The following is a 21,147-nucleotide window of genomic DNA, read 5'->3' on the forward strand; positions in this document are numbered from 1 at the left end:
AAGGCAGAAAAATACTAATTATTTCGCTGAATTTTGCCATGGTGGTGTCTATCTCCCATAAAGCTTTTCTTGATCTTCCTTGAACACATTTGTTAATCTTTCCTGCACCTCACAGAAGTACATTAAGCTTAGCACAAATGTGTTATATATATTTGCTTACAGTTCTATTTCTCCTAAAAGGCGGAAACTTTTTTTTTAAATTTTTTATTGTTATGTTAATCACCATATATTACATCATTAGTTTTTGGTGCAGTGTTCCATGATTCATTGTTTGTTCATAACACCCAGTGCTCCATGCAGAACGTGCCCTCCTCAATACCCATCACCAGGCTAACCCATCCCCCTACCCCCCTCCCCTCTAGAACCCTCAGTTTGTTTTTCAGAGTCCATCATCTCTCATGGTTCGTCTCCCCCTCTGACATACTCCCCTTTTCTTCCTCTCCTGTTATCTTCTTCTTTTTCTTTTTTCTTAAAATATGTTGCGTTATTTGTTTAAGGCGGAAACTTTTTAAGGGCATGGCCCTTCAGGGTATGATCTTAGTCATATTTGGTGAGAAGCATTGCATTGTGTCTTCACAGTGTGGACTCTGGAGTCAGCCTCCCAGTGTGTTAATAGCTAGGGCGTTAATAGCTGTGTGACCTACAGCAAATTATTTAACATCTATGTGCCTCGATTCCATTATCTATGATATCTGTGGTATGTGATGATAATAGTGTGTACTTCATAGAAGAGTGAACATTTGTAAAGTGTAGACAACAGTGCCTGGCTCATTGTAAATACGATACAGTGTTTGGTGGAGGTGAGGTGGGTGTGGTAATAATAATATTGTTAGCATCATGCCTGGCATTTAATGGATATTTGAATGGAAAATTCAACAATTTGGGACTAATACAGTCCCTATCATTCTAAACTCTGTAAGCATATACAGAATGTCGTCATGATCAGGCCATAGGAAGACTATAGAATTGGACAGAATTTTTTTAAAAAGGTTTTATTTATTTATTTGAGATAGCACAAGCAGGGGGAGTGGGAGAGGAAGAAGCAGCCTCCCTGCTGAGCAGGGCGCCCAATGCGATGCGGGGTTGATCCCGGGACCCCTGGATCATGACCCAAGGGGAAGGCAGACGCTTAACTGACTGAGCCACCCAGGCAGAATTAAGTGCACAAGCTTTGTTTTATAAAGCAAATCTGTAGGCTTTTCACAAAAGTACTATGCAATCTTAGTTTCTTTTCATGTAGTAGGGAAGGAGAAGACCAAAAGAGGAAGATTTCCAAAGCAGGTGAGAATTTTTATGTGTAGCACTGAACATTAACCTTAAACAGGTGGGTGGTGATCCGTCACAGAATGTATTTGTTTGGCATGAAAGATGCAACACTACAACTTGACCCATTCACCCTGTTTTTACAGCTTATAAAATTAAAAGAATCAGTTGATCTCTTAGACCTCAAATTAACTCAGTAGGTACATACTCATTCAGTCAGCAAATACTTGAGCATTTACTGGCTGTATAGATACTTACTGTATAACAGAGATCACGCTAGTGGCTGGGAATAGGATGATAACTGAGACAGACTGTACTTGTCCTCAAACAGCTTTTATTCTTATGGGAGAGGCCAATCTTCGCAAGTGTTAAGAGATGCAGATAAGGAGCTGAAGTATAAATGGTGTTGAGAGGGGTGGATAAGCAGACTCCCTGAGGTAACAGGTAAGCTGAGGCTTCAAGGATGGGAGGGAGGCAGAAATATTTGGAAGAATATAGCACCCCAAGCCATGTTCTGTGTGTAAGCCAGGAAAGTGTGTGTGACCTATGTGGCTCTAGAGCCTGGTGAATGAGGGAGAGGGGTGGATGGGATGTTAGAAAGAGGACTGCAGGTGTCAGATCAAGCTGGGTCTTGTAGCCATGATGTGAGGAGTCATTTTATTAACTGCAGTGAGAAACCACTGAATGGTTTTAAACTGTGACTTAATCCAGTTTGTGTTTTGAAATCCCTTTTGCCGCTACATAAGCTTTTCTTCTTCTCTAGTCATGTGTAAAGAAAGCACTTTGGATAGAGTTAGTATATAAAATACAGAAACTGATTTCTTAGCCCAAAATACTGATGTCCTGGAGTCATTTGCCAGACAGAGTTCTTGCCTTAAGAATCTACCCTTAAGAATCAATTTACATCTTAGATGTCAGAAACATGAGTTACAAAAATAAAATGATTTATATATAAAAATGTTCAGTTAGTGTCAGAGGATAGCCTTGAAACCTAAAGTCTGAAATCCTTCTTTTGCCTGCTAGGATCAGATTACCATCACTGGCTGTTACGATCATATCTGGAAAATTGATAGTCTGAATGTTGATTTACTGTGCACACAATGTTCACAGGAATGTGGCTTTTCCCATATGTTCCACTTAAAAAAGAAATGGTCTTTCATGGTTTTTGCTACATTCAAAGCATTAATGGGGTATTTCTTTTAGTAGGAAATGTGTTGTCTGTAATACAGGAAATTCTTTCTTGTAATTCAAATCATGAGCAACATTTTGCGTTTGTGTTAGTTCATTCAGTAAATATCTGAATGCCTACCATCTGCCAGGTACTGTTCTAGGATCTTGGGATATATATTGTGAACTAAACAAAGATTCCTACCTTTGAAAAGCTTACTTCCCAGTGGGTGGAGGCAGATGACAAATAATAAACATAATTAGTATATTTATTATGCTTGTCATAAATATAATTAATATGTTAGAGAGTGGTATGGGCTTTGAAATAAAAAGTAATCGGTTAGGGGAGCCTGGGTGGCTCAGTCGGTTGAGCATCTGACTCTTGGTTGGGGCTCAGGTCATGATGTCAGGGTCGTGGGATTGAGCCCTGCATTGGGCTCTGCGCTCAGTGCTGAGTCTGCTTGGGATTCTGTCCCTCTCCCTCTGACCTTCCCCCTGCTCATGCACATGCTTTAAATAAATAAAATCGGGGCACCTGGGTGGCTCAGTCATTAAGTGTCTGCCTTCAACTCAGGTCATGATCCCAGGGTCCTGGGATCAAGCCCCACATCGAGCTCCCTGCTCAGTGGGGAGCCTGCTTCTCCCTCTCTCACTCCCTCTGCTTGTGTTCCCTCTCCCGCTGTGTCTCTGTCAAATAAATACATAAAATCTTTAAAATAAATAAATAAATAAAATCTTTAAAAAGTAGAGCAGTTAATGCATTAAGTGGAGAGATTGCAGTTTTAAGTAGGGTAGTCGGGGTAGCATCATTGAGAAGGTATGATTTGAGCAAAAATTTAAAACTTACGAAGAGCATGCCAGGCAGAAGGAACAACCAAGAGTGTACCGGGCCTGTTTGAGTACCAGGAAAGAGACTAGTGTGTCCAGAGGGAGGGACAGTTACTTGGCTTTCTAGGAACGAGTTTCTCCTCAATTTCAAAATTCATAAGCCAAAATACATGAATAATAGGGCTAAGAATTCCCATCCTGTGAATGTTCTGTAGATGTTATTGATGAACACCTAGACTCATGTCTTAAATTAGATAATTCCAAAGTAACACAAAATTTAAGCTCATTTCATAGGGCAGCTAAACGTACAAAAATCTCTTTTTCTATGAATGAGAAATGATGTTGGATCACATGATCTTAAGACCTAGCATTTAGTAAAAACTGAAATTTTACCATTCCAGTTTATAGGTCTCCAGGTGGAAAGCCAAAAGGCTTTGTTTTATAGCAAAGGATGGCAGGGGTGCCAAATACACTTGTCTCTAAGAGGAGCAGTGATAGTGTTGAGGATTGGGCTTAGGGGAAACTGCGCTCTAAGAGCAGGTTTGATTTTACTTCCCTTATGTTTTTCAAACTCAGTAGCTCTAAATCCTTTTAACATTTTTTAATTAGGTGGTCTAATTTTCTGTTTTTTTGACTCTGTGTTTTCCTTGTGTTTCTTAAGTTTCCAGTCTAAATCATCACACTACATTCATAAGATCCTAATCAATGACAATCTAGTAGAGTATTGCCTAAGTCCCATGCATATCAGGTGTCTTACATTGGTATATGTCTTCAGTGCCCTTTGTTTCAGATGCACAGTGTGCTTTATAAAGAACCAATTTATCCAGTGCAATCACTGGAGTTGTTCCAACCATACTTGCCATAATCTTTTCCCATGTTTCTGAATTTTATTTTTCATAGAGTATCTTTTTTAATTTCTTCTTTCTCATCGATTCCTTTCCCAATTTGTCATGGTTGATTTTTGTATTTGAGTCCTATCTGTGAATTGCTGTTCATTGTTTCTAGCCTAGTTTCCCATGAGGTTGAAGTTCAAGTGAGACCACTAAAGAAAATGCTCAGAAGCATGGGTCTTTGACTTTCTGAAGCAAAACATTCTACATTTGACCTTTAAATAACACAGGTTTAAACTGCATGGGTCCACTTATACATAGAATTTTTTTTCATCCTGATAAGTGTACTCTTTAATCTTCATTTCCTGTTTTATTCCGCCGTCCCACCCTCCTTCCCTCTGGGTACCATCAGTTGTTTCTCTATAGTTAAGAATCTGTTGGGGTGCCTAGTTGGCTCAGTTGGTTAAGTGTCTAACTCGATCTCAGCTCAGGTCTTGATCTCAGGGTCATGAGTTCAAGCCCCGCGTTGGACTCTCTGCTGGGCATGGAGCCTACTTAAAAAAAAAGTCTGCTGCTTGGTTTGTCTCTCTTTTTTCCCCCCTTTGCGTCTTTGTTTTTTAAATTCCACATGAGTGAGATCTTAAGATACTTGCTTTCTTTTACTGACTTATCTTGCTTAGCATTATACTCTCTAGCTCTATCCATGTTGTTACAAATGGCAAGATTTCATTCTTTTTTATGGCTGAATAATATTCCATTGTATGTATATACCATTTATTCTTCATCAACTCAATTATTGATGGACACTTGGGCTGCTTTCATAGTTTGGCTATGTAAATAATGCTGCATAAACACAGGGGTGCATGTATCCGTTTGAATTAGTGTTTTTGTATTCTTTGGATAAATACCCAGTACTGCGGTTACTGGGTTGTAGGGTAGTTCTATTTTTAATTTTTTGAGGAACTTCCATACTGTTTTCCACAATGGCTGCGGCAGTTCGCATTCCCACCAAGAGTGTAAGGGGGTTCCTTTTTCTCCATATCCTCACCAACACTTGTTACTTGTGTTTTTGAGTTTAGCCATTTCTGACAGGTGTGAGGTGATTATCTCATTTTAGTTTTGATTTATATCTTCCTGATGATGAGTGTTGCTGAGCATCTTCAGTGTGTCTGTTGGCCATCTCTATCATTGGAGAAATGTCTGTTCATGTCCTCTGCCCATTTTTAATTGGATTTTTTTTGGGTGTTGAATTGTAGCAGTTCTTTATATATTTTGGATTCTAAGCCTTTTTTGGACATGTCATTTGCAAATATCTTCTCCCATTGAGTAGGTTGCCTTTTAGGTTTGTTGATTATTTCCTTTGTTGTGCAGAAACTTTTTATTCTCATATAGTCCCAATATTTATTTTTGCTTTTGTTTCCCTTGCCTCAAGAGACATATCTAGAAAAATGTTACAGCTAGTGTCCGAGAGATTACTACCTGTGTTCTCTTCTAGGATTTTTATAGTTTCAGGTCTCACATTTATGTCTTTAATCCATTTTGAGTTTATTTTTGTGTATGGTGAAAGTGGTCCAGTTTCACTCTTTTTGCCTGTGGATGTCCAGTTTTTCCAACACTGTTTATTGAAAAGACTTTTTTCCCATTGTATATTCATTCCTCCTTTGTCAAAGATTAATTGACCATATAATTGTGGGTTTCTTTCTGGGTTTTCTGTTCTATTCCATTGATCTATGTGTCTGTATTTGTGCCATTACCATACTGTTTTAATTACTACTGCTTTGTAATATAACTTGAAATCTGGAATTGTGGTATCTCCAGTTTTGTTTTTCTTTTTCAAGATTACTTTGGCTATTCGAGTCTTTCGTGATTCCATACAAATTTTAGGATTGTTTGTTCTAGTTCTCTGAAAATTGCTGTTGGTATTCTGATAGGGATTGCATTACATCTTTAGATTGCTTTGGGTAGTATAGACATATTAACAATATTTATTCTTCTAACTTGAGCATGGAATATCCATTTTTTTGCATCATCTTGAATTTCTTTCATCAGTGTTTAATAGTTTTCAGAGTATAGGTCTTTTACCTCTTTGGTTAAGTTTATTCCTAGATATTTTAGTTTTTGATGCAATTGTAAATGGGATTATTTTCTTATGCAGATTTGTTTTTGATAAATAGAGTATACTACTGTAAATGTATTTTCTCTTCCTTGTGATTTTCTTAACATTTTATTTTCTAGAGAAAATAACTTACTTTGTTATAAGAATATAGTACATAATACGTATAACATAGAAAATATATGTTAAGCAACTGTTCATGTTACTAGTAAGGCTTATGGTCAGCAGTAGTTTGGGAGAGTCAGAAGTTATATGTGAATTTTCAACTTCATGGAGGGGGTTGGTGCCCTAACTCCCACATTGTTCAAGGGTCAGCTGTACTTTCTTCTCGCTGAAAAAAAGGGAAATGGTATGTGTTCATAGAACTGCAAATTAGAAGCGCTTTTTAAAAAAAAATTGCAGGGCTTTTTCTCTTCTTTCTCCAGATAGGACTGCATATGAATCATCCCAAAATTTAGTGGCCTACCCTCTTTTTTTTTTTAACCCTCTTTTAAAGGAAATACTGCCAGCTCTTTAAGCCTCCAGTTCCATTGACATTCTTTTTTTTTTTTTTAAGATTTATTTATTTATTAGAGTGTGTATGCACTGTTGGGAGGTGCAGAGGGAGAAGGAGAGAGAGAATCCCAAGCAGACTCTCTCTGGAGTGCAGAGCCCGATATGGGGATCGTGGGGCTTGATCCCACGACCCCTTGATCCCACGATACCTGAGCCGAAATCAAGAGTCATACACTTAGCCGACTGAGCCACCCAGGCGCCCCTCCATTGCCATTCTAGGTGGAAAGTTTAAGAACCTAACGTTTAGTAGACTTTACAGCTGTTATAAGACAAGATTAAAAGAAATAGAATACACTCAAAGCAAGTTTATTCTTAGTCACTCTTTATTGGGTATTCTGATAACTGAGTTTTAAACATAATTAGGAACCTAAGATGGGTGTCTATTCAATTATTTTTTTATCTGTTATATCTGTTTATGCACTTGAACATGAATTTGAAAGTAATGAATAAATTGGACTTGAGTGATTTCTTTTTGTTTATCTTAAATGAAGAACATTTTATTTTCCTTTTAGTTAACTCTAAGAATAATTGTAAAGCAAATCTACTTTGTATCTTGTATCCTATCCTTGGTTTTGCTGTTTAATGGGGTTGGATTCCACGGCTACGATGTAGGGACCTCTGAGGTGTTTCACCTCAGGTTGACCGTGAATTCACTTAATCACTGTTAACATTCAAGTAAACTTAGCGTTTTTAATCATAACGTTTGCCAAGCTTTATATTGTCAAAATGTAACTTTTTTTAAACTGTCAAATTCAGTACTCTTTGAGTCAGAAATCCTCAAGCAAGTGAAAAGGGGTGGAAATTAGGTGGGATAGTCTTAATAAACATTTTTATTTTTGTTATGACAGAATAGTCTTCCCTTCTTTAAGGCTGGTCAAATTTTAACTCAGAGATCCTCTATAATGATGAGATCTTCTGGGATCGCCCAAACTTGGATGAACCTGCATTTGTATGCAGTGGTATTGTGTGTGCTCTTTTGGCATGAAAAGTCAGCCCTTGACAGTATTGCCATCCAAAACCCACAGTGTCTTAGGAGGAGGGATATAGTTTTCAAGGACTCCCCAGAACATAAAATCTTGATTTATTTAATCTCATTTTCAGTGACTACCCTTTGTCATTTGCGGTGAAATTGTATGATTTTTACTTGATACATGGAAACTATTTTATTAAAAAGTCTCCTTCCTTAGCAACATGTGTCATTGTTTTCAGGGTATACCTTTTCAGAAGCTTCACAGGAGGGAAAGCAGTTGACAAAGAAGGAAGTTATCATTCTTTGCACAGTAAAATCATCAACTTCAGTCACCAACTTCTAATTCAAATGAAAAAATTTTTTTAAAGATTTTATTTATTTATTTGACAGAGAGAGACACATAGAGGGAACACAAGCAGGGGGAGTGGGAGAGGGAGAAGCAGGCCTCCCGTGGAGCAGGGAGCCTGAAGCCGGGCTCCATCCCAGGACCCTGGGATCATGATCTGAGCCAAAGGCAGACGCTTAACGACTGAGCCACCCGGGCGCCCTCAGATGAAATTTTAATTTGGATGTCCTACCGTTCCTTCTTGAAACAGTTTTGTTCCCTGTACGTAATATGTTACTTTGGTTTTATAATTGAAAATAACTGATATAAACAACATCTGAGCTCTTTAGCCTGGAATACTAATGTGGTTGATCTTAGGACTTGAATTAAAAGACTTTCTAGAATTTGGGGCAAACCTCTCATTCTTTAAAGTCGTAAAGTGTCTGCCTTTGGCTCAGGTCATGATCCTAGGGTCCTGGGATCAAGCTTCTTATGAGGTCATTCATATATAGCTCTGATGAGGTCATTCATATATTGGACATATTGGGTCAGTGTTTGCTGGTAAAATACCAAGAGTCACTAGTGTCCATCTGGCATTTTACCAGTGACTACGTTACAACAGATTTTCAGGAAGTAAGTGTGATGCAGATCTTATCTGACAGAGCATAGAGGATGTCAGGTGCATACAATTTAGATACAGAAGTAAGAGCAAACTGAGTTAACCAGAGGTAGAGGAAATGCTTCAAGACTGGGGTACACAGAGGAATCCAGCCCTAGCGCTTGTAGATGTAATTCCTCTGTATCAGTTTCATCTGTGTGTATGAGTGTGTGTGTTAGAAGGAAGAAGGTGGAAAATTTGTTTTATACACTGATAGGAAAGGGTGCAGTCTACATTATAAAACTGAATTCACCAACTACCTGAGTAAAACATTTGATTTGTTAATTGTCAACAAGTTTGTTGAGTACGCTTTTGTAGTACTATATACTGGATATCTTTTCCTTTCTCCCTCCCCCATAGTTGTTAAAAACCAGATGTGTTGGAATTAGGCCAAAAGCCACAACTAGACGGATTTGGTTTCTTCCAAGTTGGAGGATGACTGTCTTTTTCCCTTAAAAAATGAAGTTAACCCTTTTATGTGTTTGTGCTAGAGAAATAAACCAGTCTTCTAGTCACGGTCTTATTTTTTTTTTTAAACATGTTAAGTACATTATGATACCATTTTGGATTTTATTTTATTTTTTTTTAAGATTTTATTTATTTGAGAGAGAGAGCAAGAGCGAGAGATATAGTTTTCAAGGACTCCCCAGAACATAAAATCTTGATTTATTTAATCTCATTTTCAGTGACTACCCTTTGTCATTTGCGGTGAAATTGTATGATTTTTACTTGATACATGGAAACTATTTTATTAAAAAGTCTCCTTCCTTAGCAACATGTGTCATTGTTTTCAGGGTATACCTTTTCAGAAGGTATACTCCCGAGCAGGGAGCCCCGACACTGGGCTTGATCCCAGGACCCTAGGATCATGACCTGAGCCAAAGGCAGACACTTAACAGACTGAGCCACCCAGGTGCCTCCCCCCCCCTTTTTTTAATAGAATGGGGGAAAGCTTGCTGTAAATAAAACTGATCTTTTAAGGCAAGAAAGGTACCACTTCCCCAAGCTAGTCGTTGTAGATCTTTTATTTCCAGGCAAAAATGTCATCTTTAGAACTTCTCTCTCCTTTTGATTTATTCCATCCACCCATATACCAGAATGTATTCTGAGTTCCTTCTGGCCTGCCAGTTGTTTGAGCTGAACACTACACACTAGAAGCACGGGGAGAGACCTCACTCTGATTTTTGAACCGGAAACGGAACCAGATTTTGCTATCATTGCAGCACCAAGATGCTAAGAAAGCAAGAGCTACTGTGATTCGTTAATGTTTTCAAATCTACAAGTCCTCTAGTTTATATGAATTTAATTTCAGTCCTATAACCACCCCTTTTCCTCTTGTCCCTTTTTTGTTTCTTAATGAATTTTTCCCAAAACGCTTGCCTTGATTTTTCCCTTTGATTTACCAGATGGAAGCATCCTTTTTCCTGCCAAGCTGACAGGCTTCAAAGTGTAAGTGTCCTTTCTTATATGCAGACTTGAGCCTTACAAAATTTAATGAGGTTGCTGTTACTTTTCTGAGCATTTACCAAATATTTGACTTTTGTTTTGCGGAACTCTCTTAGTCTTGAAGGATATTTTGGTGGCGTTAGCAGTAATTGTAGTAACAAAGACACTGCCACAGGCAATTGCCTTTGGTTTTCTTGTGGCAGAAAAGCTTTTCCCATCTCTGCTGTACATAGCAAGTCCCACTGAAATGAAAAGCTCAAATAGTGATCACAAAAAGAATTTAATGTGTGAACTAGTTGATGCATGTTAGGAATACTTTATAAGATTTTCACAGTGTGGAAGCTTTTTATAAGTAAACGGCATGTTGTTTAGGATAAACACTAAAATGGATTTCTTTTTTTCTGAAACAGTACTCTGGAAGAAATAAGATATGGTTTATGCTTTGATGCCACTTCGGGTGTATGTGTGAGATTGTAGCCTATGAGGCATCCTTTAGCCTGAAGGAAAGATGTTATCCTGTTACAAAACAGGATGTGTATATGATCAGATATAATGTGGTGATATTGAATTTCTTCTCATTCAGTTCCTAAATAAGAGGACCCAAAACATTGCAGTAACAACTTGTTAGGAGCTGTTGGCCATATTTAATTATCTTAAATTATGTAGAATGAATGGACCTTCAGAATAGTTGACTCTGTAAAGAAAAAAAATAAGAAAGCTTAGTATTCAGGTATAGACATCAAGAATTTACCATCTGTTAGAATCCAGCAAAAGTGGCCTAGCATATTTTCCAGGAGAAAATGATAGGACCGGTCTAGGTAGATTAGTGGTGGTTGGGGGTATGTAACAAATAGCACTTGTCACCAGAAAAAGCTGTTTCATTCAGCTTGAGTTTAAGTGGGTGCCATGATTACATCAGCAGTGCACCTGGTCATGGAGCAGCTGTTAAGCATTATACAGAATTATTTTTTTTAATTTTATTTATTCATTTGAGAGAGAGAGAGCACAAACCAGGGGGAGAGGCAGAGGGAGAGGGAGAAGCAGGCTCCCCGCTGAGCTGGGAGCCCAATGTGGGGCTCAATCCCAGGACTTGAGATCATGACCTGAGCCACAGAATTATTTCGAGTAAATCTTTCTGGAATGTGGGATCTTCCTTTTTTGATAGTTTTGGCCTGCAAATTAAAAACAAATGAACAAAAGGTGAGATGCTAATACTTGGAGAACATTTTTAGATTGTAATAAATAGAATATTTCAGACCATGGTCTTGGGAGGCAGACCACCTTGGTTTGAATTATGCTATCCAGCCTTTCCGTCCTTCAGTTTTCTCATCCCTAAAAATAGGGTAATAATGGTATTTCATAAGCTTATAGGGATTACATGAGTTAATATTTGTAAATAGTGTTTGGCATGTGGTAAGCACTATCTAACAGTTTGTTAAAACTCAGGTTTAGTAGCTGAACTGAGCACTGAATTCTGAAGATGTCTGTCTTCAAAACTTAATAAACATTAAATTAATTCCCTTTTTACTTTTTTTTAATCTTTCTTAATACAGAGTATTTTTTGCATGGCTGTAATTTGTTCAGATGATGGCCTTTTAGAACCATGTTTAAAGGAAGAGCATAAGCATACACACTTTTCATTGTGTATTTTTTAAAACCATCCCCAAGCTAACAGGTTGTCCCACATACAGTAGAAGTAACCACTCTTCTACCAGTTCTTCTCCAATCTAGAGCATAGACTGGGCTTTAGAGTAGAAAATGACTTCCATAAATTAAAACTTGGAAATATTTTAATGGTGATTAATTCTTAGCGAACTGGGATGGTATTGACTATAATAAATGATGTATACGCTTAAATGAAGAGAGGATAGCAGATGGTACGCCTGTGTTAAATGTCCTACATTTAACAGAGTAGCTGCATTGTAGAAAAATTGTTGCATTTCATTTGGATGTTTCCTTTTTACCTCATCATAAGAATTTCCTGAAAATTCTGGAGATTCTGGTTCAGTAATTTGAGTTTAGAGCCTGAGAATATATACTGTCTTTTAAGCTAATTAATAGACCTTATTTTTAAGAACACGTATGTTTAACAGACATCTCCAATGATTATTAAGGCACAGCTTAACTGAATTAAGTAATTCATGTGTCTTCTCTGAGCCCCAGCTTTCTCACCAACAGAATCAAAGATTTGACTAGAAAGATGGCCTACCTCCTAACTCACTTTATGATTTTCAGATTCCTATTTTCCTAATGATTATGATACCAAAGAATTCCATTATGTGTGAAGCAGTATGGGGTAAGGAACTGAGCCTTCTATTTATCAGAAAAATTAATTCAGCAGACTTGAGAAAATGTTTACATGAAGAAAAAGCTTTCTACTAAAATAGTAAACTTGAAATAATTAGTAGGAATTTGGTTATTTCTAAAGATTTATCTATTTATTTAGAGAGAGGGGCTGTATGGGGTGAGGGGCAGGGGGAGAGAATCCTCAAGCAGACTCCCTGCTCAGCGTGGAGACTGACACAGGACTCAATCCCATGACCCATGAGATCAAGACCCTGAGTTCACAGCCTGAGCCAAAACTGAGAGTCAGACACTTAACTGACTGAGCCACCCAGACGCCCCTGGTTATTTCTAAACATTGACAATGAAAGAACAATAAAACCCTCACAACTCTGGTACTGTGTATTGCCTTCTGTTGGATATGTGTGTATGTGTGTGTACACACTATTTAAAATATTGCTGTTTTAGAATTAATGGTCCTTAGATTTAGCAAGTTTACTAAAATTTTGAGCAATTAAAACTTCTCATTATAATTTTCATTCTAATCCATGGTAATCCTCTCACTTTTGCTAGTTATCCCATCATCTGAACATAATTGGTCATTTTTCATGCATCTTTGCTTGATAATACCTTTCCCATTTATCACAGTGTCTAAGAGTCCACTCTGTTCAGCTAGGGAGACATGCCTCACTGCCTGTGAGGATGTTGTTCAGCAACAAGGAATGTCTAACAATCAGCGAATTAGTATTGATTGTTCTATTCTTGACTCAGTGATTTCTTTAGTTGATAGTAAATGGATAATTGTGGTCTATTAGCACACTTATCCATGGATTGTTTTTATCCCCTAAGTCTTCCCAAGCCTATCTCAGGGGAGAATAGCAGGTATTTCTTAGGCTACACAAAGTGATGGCCAATAATTGACATGAATTGACATCGATTTTTGTTTTGTTTTGGGAAGAATGGGGTAGGGGAGAGCCTTCAGGAACAGAAACAAGATGACAGTATGGAGCACCAAAGTCATAATTTCAAGGTTAATTTCTTTTAAGTGAATTTAATTCTTTAAGTTTGGGATGCTCATTAATTAATGAATCTCTGTTGAGCAGGGAATACCTCCAGAACACCTTTAGGGTATACACCTCATTAAAACTGTTTAACATGTGTGCTGTTTTGAATGGTATATATTAACAGATCTAATTGTGGTCTGTGGTGTTTAATCTATTTTAGAAACTGGATGGCTTCTACAGGGAGCCAGGTCTCTGATATAGACAAGATTCTTGGATACTTCAGTGATGGCGCACCCCCCACCAAAAAGCCCAGGTAAACAAGGGAAGGGAATCCGAGGAATATTTAATAAATTACCATTTATGGTAGATTACAAAAAATAACAAACTTGCCCTACAGTCCAGTTTTCACAAATTAATATTGACCTTCATATAAAAACTATTTTTATTTTGGATTTAATTTTTATTTAAAAAATGTCATAAATGTACATAATTTATAAGTCAGTTCTTCAAAGCTTATAATGCCTTGTCCCTCTCCAGAGATAATCACTTTCAACTTTTTTAATCTGTTTCTTCTAATACTTGCATCCATATTTTTAAATAATGTGTATATACTGCTATTTTTTAGTTTTTTGGTTTTATCTATTTTCCAATTAAGGAAGATGAGGATTAAGCTTGCCCTCCTGGAGCCTCTCCCCACGTGTTGCCCCCACCATATACACACGTCAAACACTCTTTCCCGACATCCGCCCGGTGTTTATATCACAATTCTTGGTTAAGTCAGTTTTTTAATAGTTACATATATGACTGGATGAATAGTATTCATAGCTGAGCCTAGCAGTGTTTTGATTATACTTTCTTGTCCATTTTTTCCTCCAAGTTATTAAAGATTATCCTTTGTTTTTGTTTTTGTTTGTTTTTTGGTTTGCTTTGTTTTCTATGTACCTATCAGCTTATCTTCAAACTCTGTGACAGAAGAATAAATCTCTTAGGTATGCTGACACTCATCAGTAATTTACTCTAGTTTACATTGTTTCATAGATTTTTCCTTCTGGACAGTCCTCTGCTCTGGACCGTTGTTCTCCAGGCCTGCTACATTGCTGATGTTTGCCATTTTCCTTTCCCATGACCCCCAGAATTCCTTTTATATCTCTCCTGTATTGGATCCTCTCTTTCCTAGATATTGTCTTTCCCTTTCATTTCGCTGAAAAATACTCTCATTATGCTTCCTCAGTAAGGATTCACAGGAGAAGAGTTTTTGGAGATGTTTGAAGATGTCCTTATCATATTTGTCCATTTATTTGATGATTTGGCCTGAGTGTAGAGTTTTAGATAGGAAATCATATTCCTTAGAGTTATGAAATTATTCTCTGCTAGCAGCTATGTGTTCCTGCCAAAATAGTGACTCTTTGCTGATTCCCAGTCCTTGTGTTACATGTCCTCTTCTTTTCTCACTGGAAGCTTGTAAGGATAGTTATTTTGTTCTCAGCAACCTGAAATTTCACAGTGATGTACCTTCATATGAGTCTAGATATCAGGTGGCCCTAATGAGTTGGCTACTGATAATTCACTGTGGAAAATTTTTTTTCTTATTTGATAATTGTCTTTATAGTTTTTTCTATATTGTGCCTTTGTAGTAGAACTCTTGGTATTCAGATGTTGGATCTTCTGCAGTAAGACTCTATAGTTTTCTTTTTTCTTTTTCTTGTTTTGAGAGAGAAAATGTGTATGTGAGCGTGGGGGGGTGTGAGAGAGAATCTTTTTTTTTTTTTTAAGATTTTATTTATCTGACAGAGAAGAGAGAGAGAGCACAAGCAGGGGGAGAGGCAGGCAGAGGGAGAGGGAGAAACAGGCTCCCTGCTGAGCAGAGAGCCCGACACAGGGCTTGATCCCAGGACCCTGGCATCATGACCTAAGCTGAAGGCAGACCTTAACTGACCGATTCACCCAGGCATCCTGAGAGAGAGAATCTTAAGCAGGCTCCATGCCCAGCACAGAGCCCAGCGAGGGGCTTGACCTCATGACCTTGAGGTCATGACCTGAGCCCAAATCAAGAGTTGGACCCTTAACCGACTGAGCCACCCAGGCGCCCCAATACTCTAGTTCTCTATTGCTTTATCATTATACTTTCTCAGAGATTTTCTTTTTTCTTCCAGTGTTATAAATTTATTCATTATATTTTTAATTTCCAAGAAATCTATTTGTTTGCCCACCCCTTTTTTATAGCATTTTGTTCATTTTTCATAGATGCCTTTTTTTTTAATTTATATGAGATACCGTTTTCCATTTTTCTTGTCTTTCCCCTGTTGTCACTTGTTTCCTCCAGATTCCTTTCTCTCTGCTAGTTTGTTTAGGTGTAACCCTCACATTGGGGGCTCTGTTCAAATGTAAGGTGACCTTTCTTTGCTCATATTTGAGAGGACACTAAAAAGCCAGTTGGAGAATCTGTGTGTGCATTAGGGACTTGGTTGCTGATGGGTTTCGCTGTGGATGTCAAGCATGGGCCAGGTTCTGTAGCTGAGGAATCCCCACCTATCAGAATGTGTGGGTCTTTTTTCTCATGCTGGCCATTTTCCCCCACAGAGGATGACTGGATGGGGAATAGGGTGCAGGTACAAGGTTGACTGCCAATGTCTCCTCTGGGAGAAGGGCACAAGGGAGAGCCTTACATTTCATATACTGACTTTTACTTAATTCCCTTTCCCAAGCTGTGCACAGTGTTCTCAAATACAGAACCCTCTGGTTCACCCTCTCTGGAAAGCAAGCCTCCAGTCGTAGAGTTCTAACTGCTTCTAATATGGCCTTGCAACAAATCCTGTTTTGGCCCCACCTGTCCCTCTACCTTCAGATTTATTTGAACATTCCGAAAGTTTTATAGAGGGAATCATCTCTTACTGTACAACTCCTAAAATTTTGTTGGCCTGTGTTATCTGCTGTCATCTTTTCTTATTTTGATTTTTACGAATTTATACCTTCTAAAAAATTATAATTACTTAGTGGTTTTAGGAAGAATCAGAAATAAACCACAACTGCTAATTTTTTCCTTTTTAACTGGAAATTTTAAATTAGGCAGATTATACCTTAAACCTATAATGGGTGAGGTAAAAAATTCAAATAATAAAGCACAATCAAGTGAAAAGTAAAAATCCTTATTCTCCCTAATCCCCAGAATTAACCACTATTTACAGTTCTTGTGAATCCTTCTAGAAATTTTCTATGAGTATGTATTTGTGTATGTTTCCATATCTTGATTGCCTTGAACTGATACTCATTTCATCATTTGCTTCTAATATCTATTATCAGTCTTTTCCAGTAGACTAAACTTTTAAGATTAGGGACTTCATTTTACTCATGGAAACATCACTGGTGCCTCCCATAGTGTCTGGTACCTTGTAAGTTTTTCATATTTGTCGAATGACTGAATTCAAGAGTTGGAGATAGGGAAGGCAGTTCTTAAGTTTGTTTCCCCAAAACAGGTTGCCCAAGGCTTAAACTACCATTTCTTACGTTTTGCCAAAATGCAATCCTTTTTCTATTGTTTTGACAAATTGAGAAAGGCAGTTTCTTGGAGAACACCTGCCATTAGCAAAAATTAAAGTGAGTAAACATATTTCAAACAGATTTTAATATAGTTTCCAGATTGAAGCAGGGGGTGGGGTATGGAGAACCAAAACACAAAACCTGTGTCTGTGCTCTCTCTTCAAGACAGAACTCTGTGCTTGTCTCACAGTAAGAAAGGAGTGTTTTCCACTTCTTGTCTTATCTGTTGAATAGTTGTATCTTTGTTTATTTAGGTAATGTGAAGCTCCTGTGTTTTCAGAATTTTGTTAGCTACTTTTTTTTTCTTTTTGCCTTGCAGAAATCTAGAACAAAATCACAGTGAAATGTTCCCATACTTTACTGTCTCATTCTCAGTTTTAGTCATTAGTCATGCTCAATTTTATCTTATTTGTGTTTACAGAATTTGGGCTTAACTTTGGCTTTCTTTCATCTCTTTTTTATATCTCAACAATAGGAATTTAATTTGTATGGATTTCATTTCTCTCGGGAATCCATGTTTTTTGAAATTTAAAATATAATTTAGTTAGCAGAACTCAGCTGGGCTATAATATAATTGGATCTTTTCCTACTATTAGTGGGTTTTCTTAGGTTGAGAGAACTATGAGGGAGAAAATTGATTTTAAGATTGCCTTTTAGGATTCCTGAAATAGGTTTTTCAGCAAGCCCTGGCACAATATTCTGGTCTTTTTGCTTAAGAGACTCAGGAGAGGTATCAGAAACTGGTAGTTGTCGTCTTTGCAACTGTGAAAGTGGTAGCTGAAAACCATGATTTTCAACAGCCTTTCCATGTGCCTCATATCTGTTGGACATTCCCAATCCTCTTCATTTGGTTGACTTTTCTAGGAAGCTGCTTCCAAGCCTAAAAACTAAGAAGCCTCGGGAACTTGTGCTGGTGATCGGAACAGGCATTAGTGCCGCGGTTGCACCACAGGTTCCAGCCCTGAAGTCCTGGAAGGGCTTAATTCAGGCCTTACTGGATGCCGCCATTGACTTTGATCTTCTAGAAGATGAGGAGAGCAGAAAATTTCAGAAATGTCTCCATGAAGACAAAAACCTTGTCCACGTTGCCCATGACCTTATCCAGAAACTCTCTCCTGTGAGTATCCTGGCAATATTTCCTGAAACCATGACACATGTGCTGAATGTAATAAGGATAGTCATTTTGAGCTTATAGATTTGGGGGGGGAGGGACAGACCGAGAGAGAGAGAGAGAGAGTCTTAAGCAGGCTCCATGCCCGCCCAGAGTGGACTACAGTGCAGGGCTCGATCTCACAACCCCAAGATCATGACCCAGGCTAAAATCCAGAGTCTGGAGCCTTAATCAGTTGAGCCACCCAGCTTATAGATTTGCATACCATTTGGCTCTTCCACAAAAGGTCTGTTTATGGACCCTATTCAGGGTAGTTATCTTGAACCGTGTGTGTGTGTGTGTGTGTGTGTGTGTGTGTGTGTGTGTGTGTGTGTGTGTGAGAGAGAGAGAGAGAGAGAGAGAGAGAGAGAGATGGCAATCATGAGGGTTGTTGTTGAAGTCTTTATATATACAGAAATGAGACCACTGTCCCATTATTGCTGTGTTTTGAATTTACTTTGTATTCTCTGCTCATTACTGTGAAAGTGGTATTCCCTGGCATCCATGCCTTTTAGGGAACCCCAGAAAGATTAGAGATAATTCTTATCATTTTTGGGTGAAGCAACACCGTTTTTTTTTTAATGTTCCTTTTAAAGGAGCTCACTCAAAATATTTATGAGGAATTTTGTCTTGTTTTATCCAACTGAGTTGGATACCAATTCATGAATGATAAGACCCTCCTTGTCTTGCATCGTCTTCAAAATGCCTTCAAAAATCAGAATTCATTTAAGATACATTTAGAAATAATAGAGTAGCCAAATCATGCTCTAAATCTTCATAAATCCTATATTTTTGGGGAAAAAATAGAACTCTTGTTATAAATTATTAGTGTTGATTCCCACCCCCTCCTCCCAGGCCCTAGGGCTTTATAGGACAGAAGTGTCATTAAGAGTTAGCCTAAAAGAGCCATTTAAAAGTAATTTCCTCTTGGTTCATGACTCATTTCAGAAACTTAGTACCTTTTACTTCCTCTTTTCATTTCTTTGTCCGCAGTTGTGATAAATTGTTACTAACCTAGAATAATGTAAATAATTAGTAGGCTTTAAAGAGCTCATGGGACCTCTGTCTCACACCATACACAAAATTAACTCAAAATGGATTAAAAAAAACCTAAATATAAGAGCTAAAACTATAAAACTAGAAGAAAACAGATTTAAAGCTTCATGCCTTTGGACCTGGCAGCACTTTTTTTTTTTTTTTAAGATTTTATTTATTTATTTGACAGAGCACAAGCAGGCAAGTGGCAGGCAGAGGGAGAGGGAGAAGCAGGCTCTTCGCGGAGCAGGGAGCCTGACATGGGGCTCGATCCTAGGACCCTGGGATCATGACCTGAGCCGAAGGCAGACACTTGACTAACTGAGCCGCCCAGGTGCCCCGTGGCAGCACTTTTTGAAACATGACACCAGAAGCACAAGTAACAAAAGAAACGGTAGATATATCGCACCTTACCAAACGTAAAAGCTGTTAGGCTCAAAGAGCACTATCAAGAAAGTAAAAAGACAGCCAGCCCCTGTCCCCCGAACAGAAGATATTAGCAATTCATCTATCTCCTAAGGGTGTAGTATCCAGAATATATAAAGAACTATTATAACTTAATAAAAAGGCAAATAAGTCAAGGGATTTGAATAGACATTGTTCCATGTGCCAGTAAGTACATGAAAGGATGCTCCATGTAGTAGTCATTAGAAAAATGCAAATCAAAACCACATGAGGTAAAGTCAGAAAGTCAGATAGTTAAGTGTTGGCGAGGATGTGGAGAAATTGAATCCCTCATACGCTGCTGGGATTGTGAAATGGTACAGACAATGTGGAACACAGTCTGGCAGTTCCTCAAACAATTAAATATAGAGTTACCATCTGACCCAACAGTTTCACTTCTAGATACACCCTAGAGAAATGAAAACATATGCCCGTAGAGAAACTTACACACAAATGGTGATAGCCGTATTCATAATAGACACAAGGTAGAATTACCCAGATGTCCATTAACTGTCAAATGGATAAACAAAATGTGGCACATTCATACAATGGAATACTACTTGCCAGCAAAAGGGAATTCAGTACTGATGACATGCTGCAGTATGAATGACCCTTAGCATAATGGAAGCCAGCCACAAAAGACCACGTATTAGATGATTCTGTTCATACAGAATGTCAAGAATAGGGAAATCTGTTAGAGACAAAAAGTAGATTAGTAGTTGCTGAGGCCTGGAGCACAGATGGAGGGCAGCAGGGTGATATTTAAAGGGTACATGGTTTCTTTTTGATATGATGAAGTGTTTGAAAATTGTGGTGACAGTTGCAGTATCTGTGAATCTATAAATAATCACTGAATTTACACCTAAAATAGGTGAATTGTAATGAGAATTGTATCTCAGTAGAGCTGTTAAAAATAAAGGTAAAAGGATGGGAAACATGTATAATCCAAACACTAATCAATAGAAAGTGCAAGTGGCTGTATTAATATCTGATAAAGTACACTTGAGAGCAAAGAGGAAAGAAAATATATTTTTTTAATATCTTTAAAAAACAAAAAACATAAGGGAAAAACAGAAGGGAAAAAAAGTATTACGGAGGTGTGTCAGCCAATTAATAAAAATGTTATCTTTCTGGAAAAAAAAAAGAGCTCATGAGTACTGTGTTAGACTAGGAAGACTGATCTATGGATAAAGAAGTTCTCTTTCAGACTAGGATGTCCAGTGTTGTCACGTCACTCTCTTGTCGTGGCTGTAAACTTCACTGATTCGTCACAGTGGTTTCCTGAGAACAGAAAGCATGATTTTGCTAGTTGGGTGAATTGTGATTGAAAGTAATGAGAAGTTTTGAAGTCAGTGTCAGTAAGCGTATACCTAACAAATACATCAAACTGGGGTCACTAATTATCTTCGGATGAAGATTTATTAACCTTAAAATGTAGTTGTGGGTTAGTGTTAGTTGCAGTAGCAGAGCAATTATCAAACTTTTTGGTCTCAAGACGCCTTTATATACTCTTAAAAATTACTGAGAAACTCAAGCAGC

At 37.9% G+C, this 21,147-nt stretch overlaps 1 protein-coding gene across 4 annotated transcripts in view; it reads left to right on the plus strand.

Annotated features, from left to right (window-relative positions):
• FAM118B (family with sequence similarity 118 member B) overlaps positions 1–21,147 on the plus strand; it is a 46,282-nt gene that overhangs the window by 9,547 nt on the left and 15,588 nt on the right. For 2 of the 4 annotated variants that reach the window (XM_027580129.1, XM_027580128.1), the window contains 3 exons: positions 10,116–10,158; positions 13,663–13,755; positions 17,844–18,096. In XM_027580129.1, coding sequence (XP_027435930.1) covers positions 13,670–13,755; positions 17,844–18,096 — 339 coding nt within the window. In that variant the 5' untranslated portion in view covers positions 10,116–10,158; positions 13,663–13,669. Of the gene's footprint in view, positions 1–10,115; positions 10,159–13,662; positions 13,756–17,843; positions 18,097–21,147 lie in introns of those variants that run through there. The other 2 variants (XM_027580130.1, XM_035722961.1) reach the window with 1 other exon arrangement.

The sequence above is a fragment of the Zalophus californianus genome, chromosome 11 (genome assembly GCF_009762305.2).
Source record: "Zalophus californianus isolate mZalCal1 chromosome 11, mZalCal1.pri.v2, whole genome shotgun sequence".
Taxonomy (NCBI): Eukaryota; Metazoa; Chordata; class Mammalia; order Carnivora; family Otariidae; genus Zalophus; species Zalophus californianus.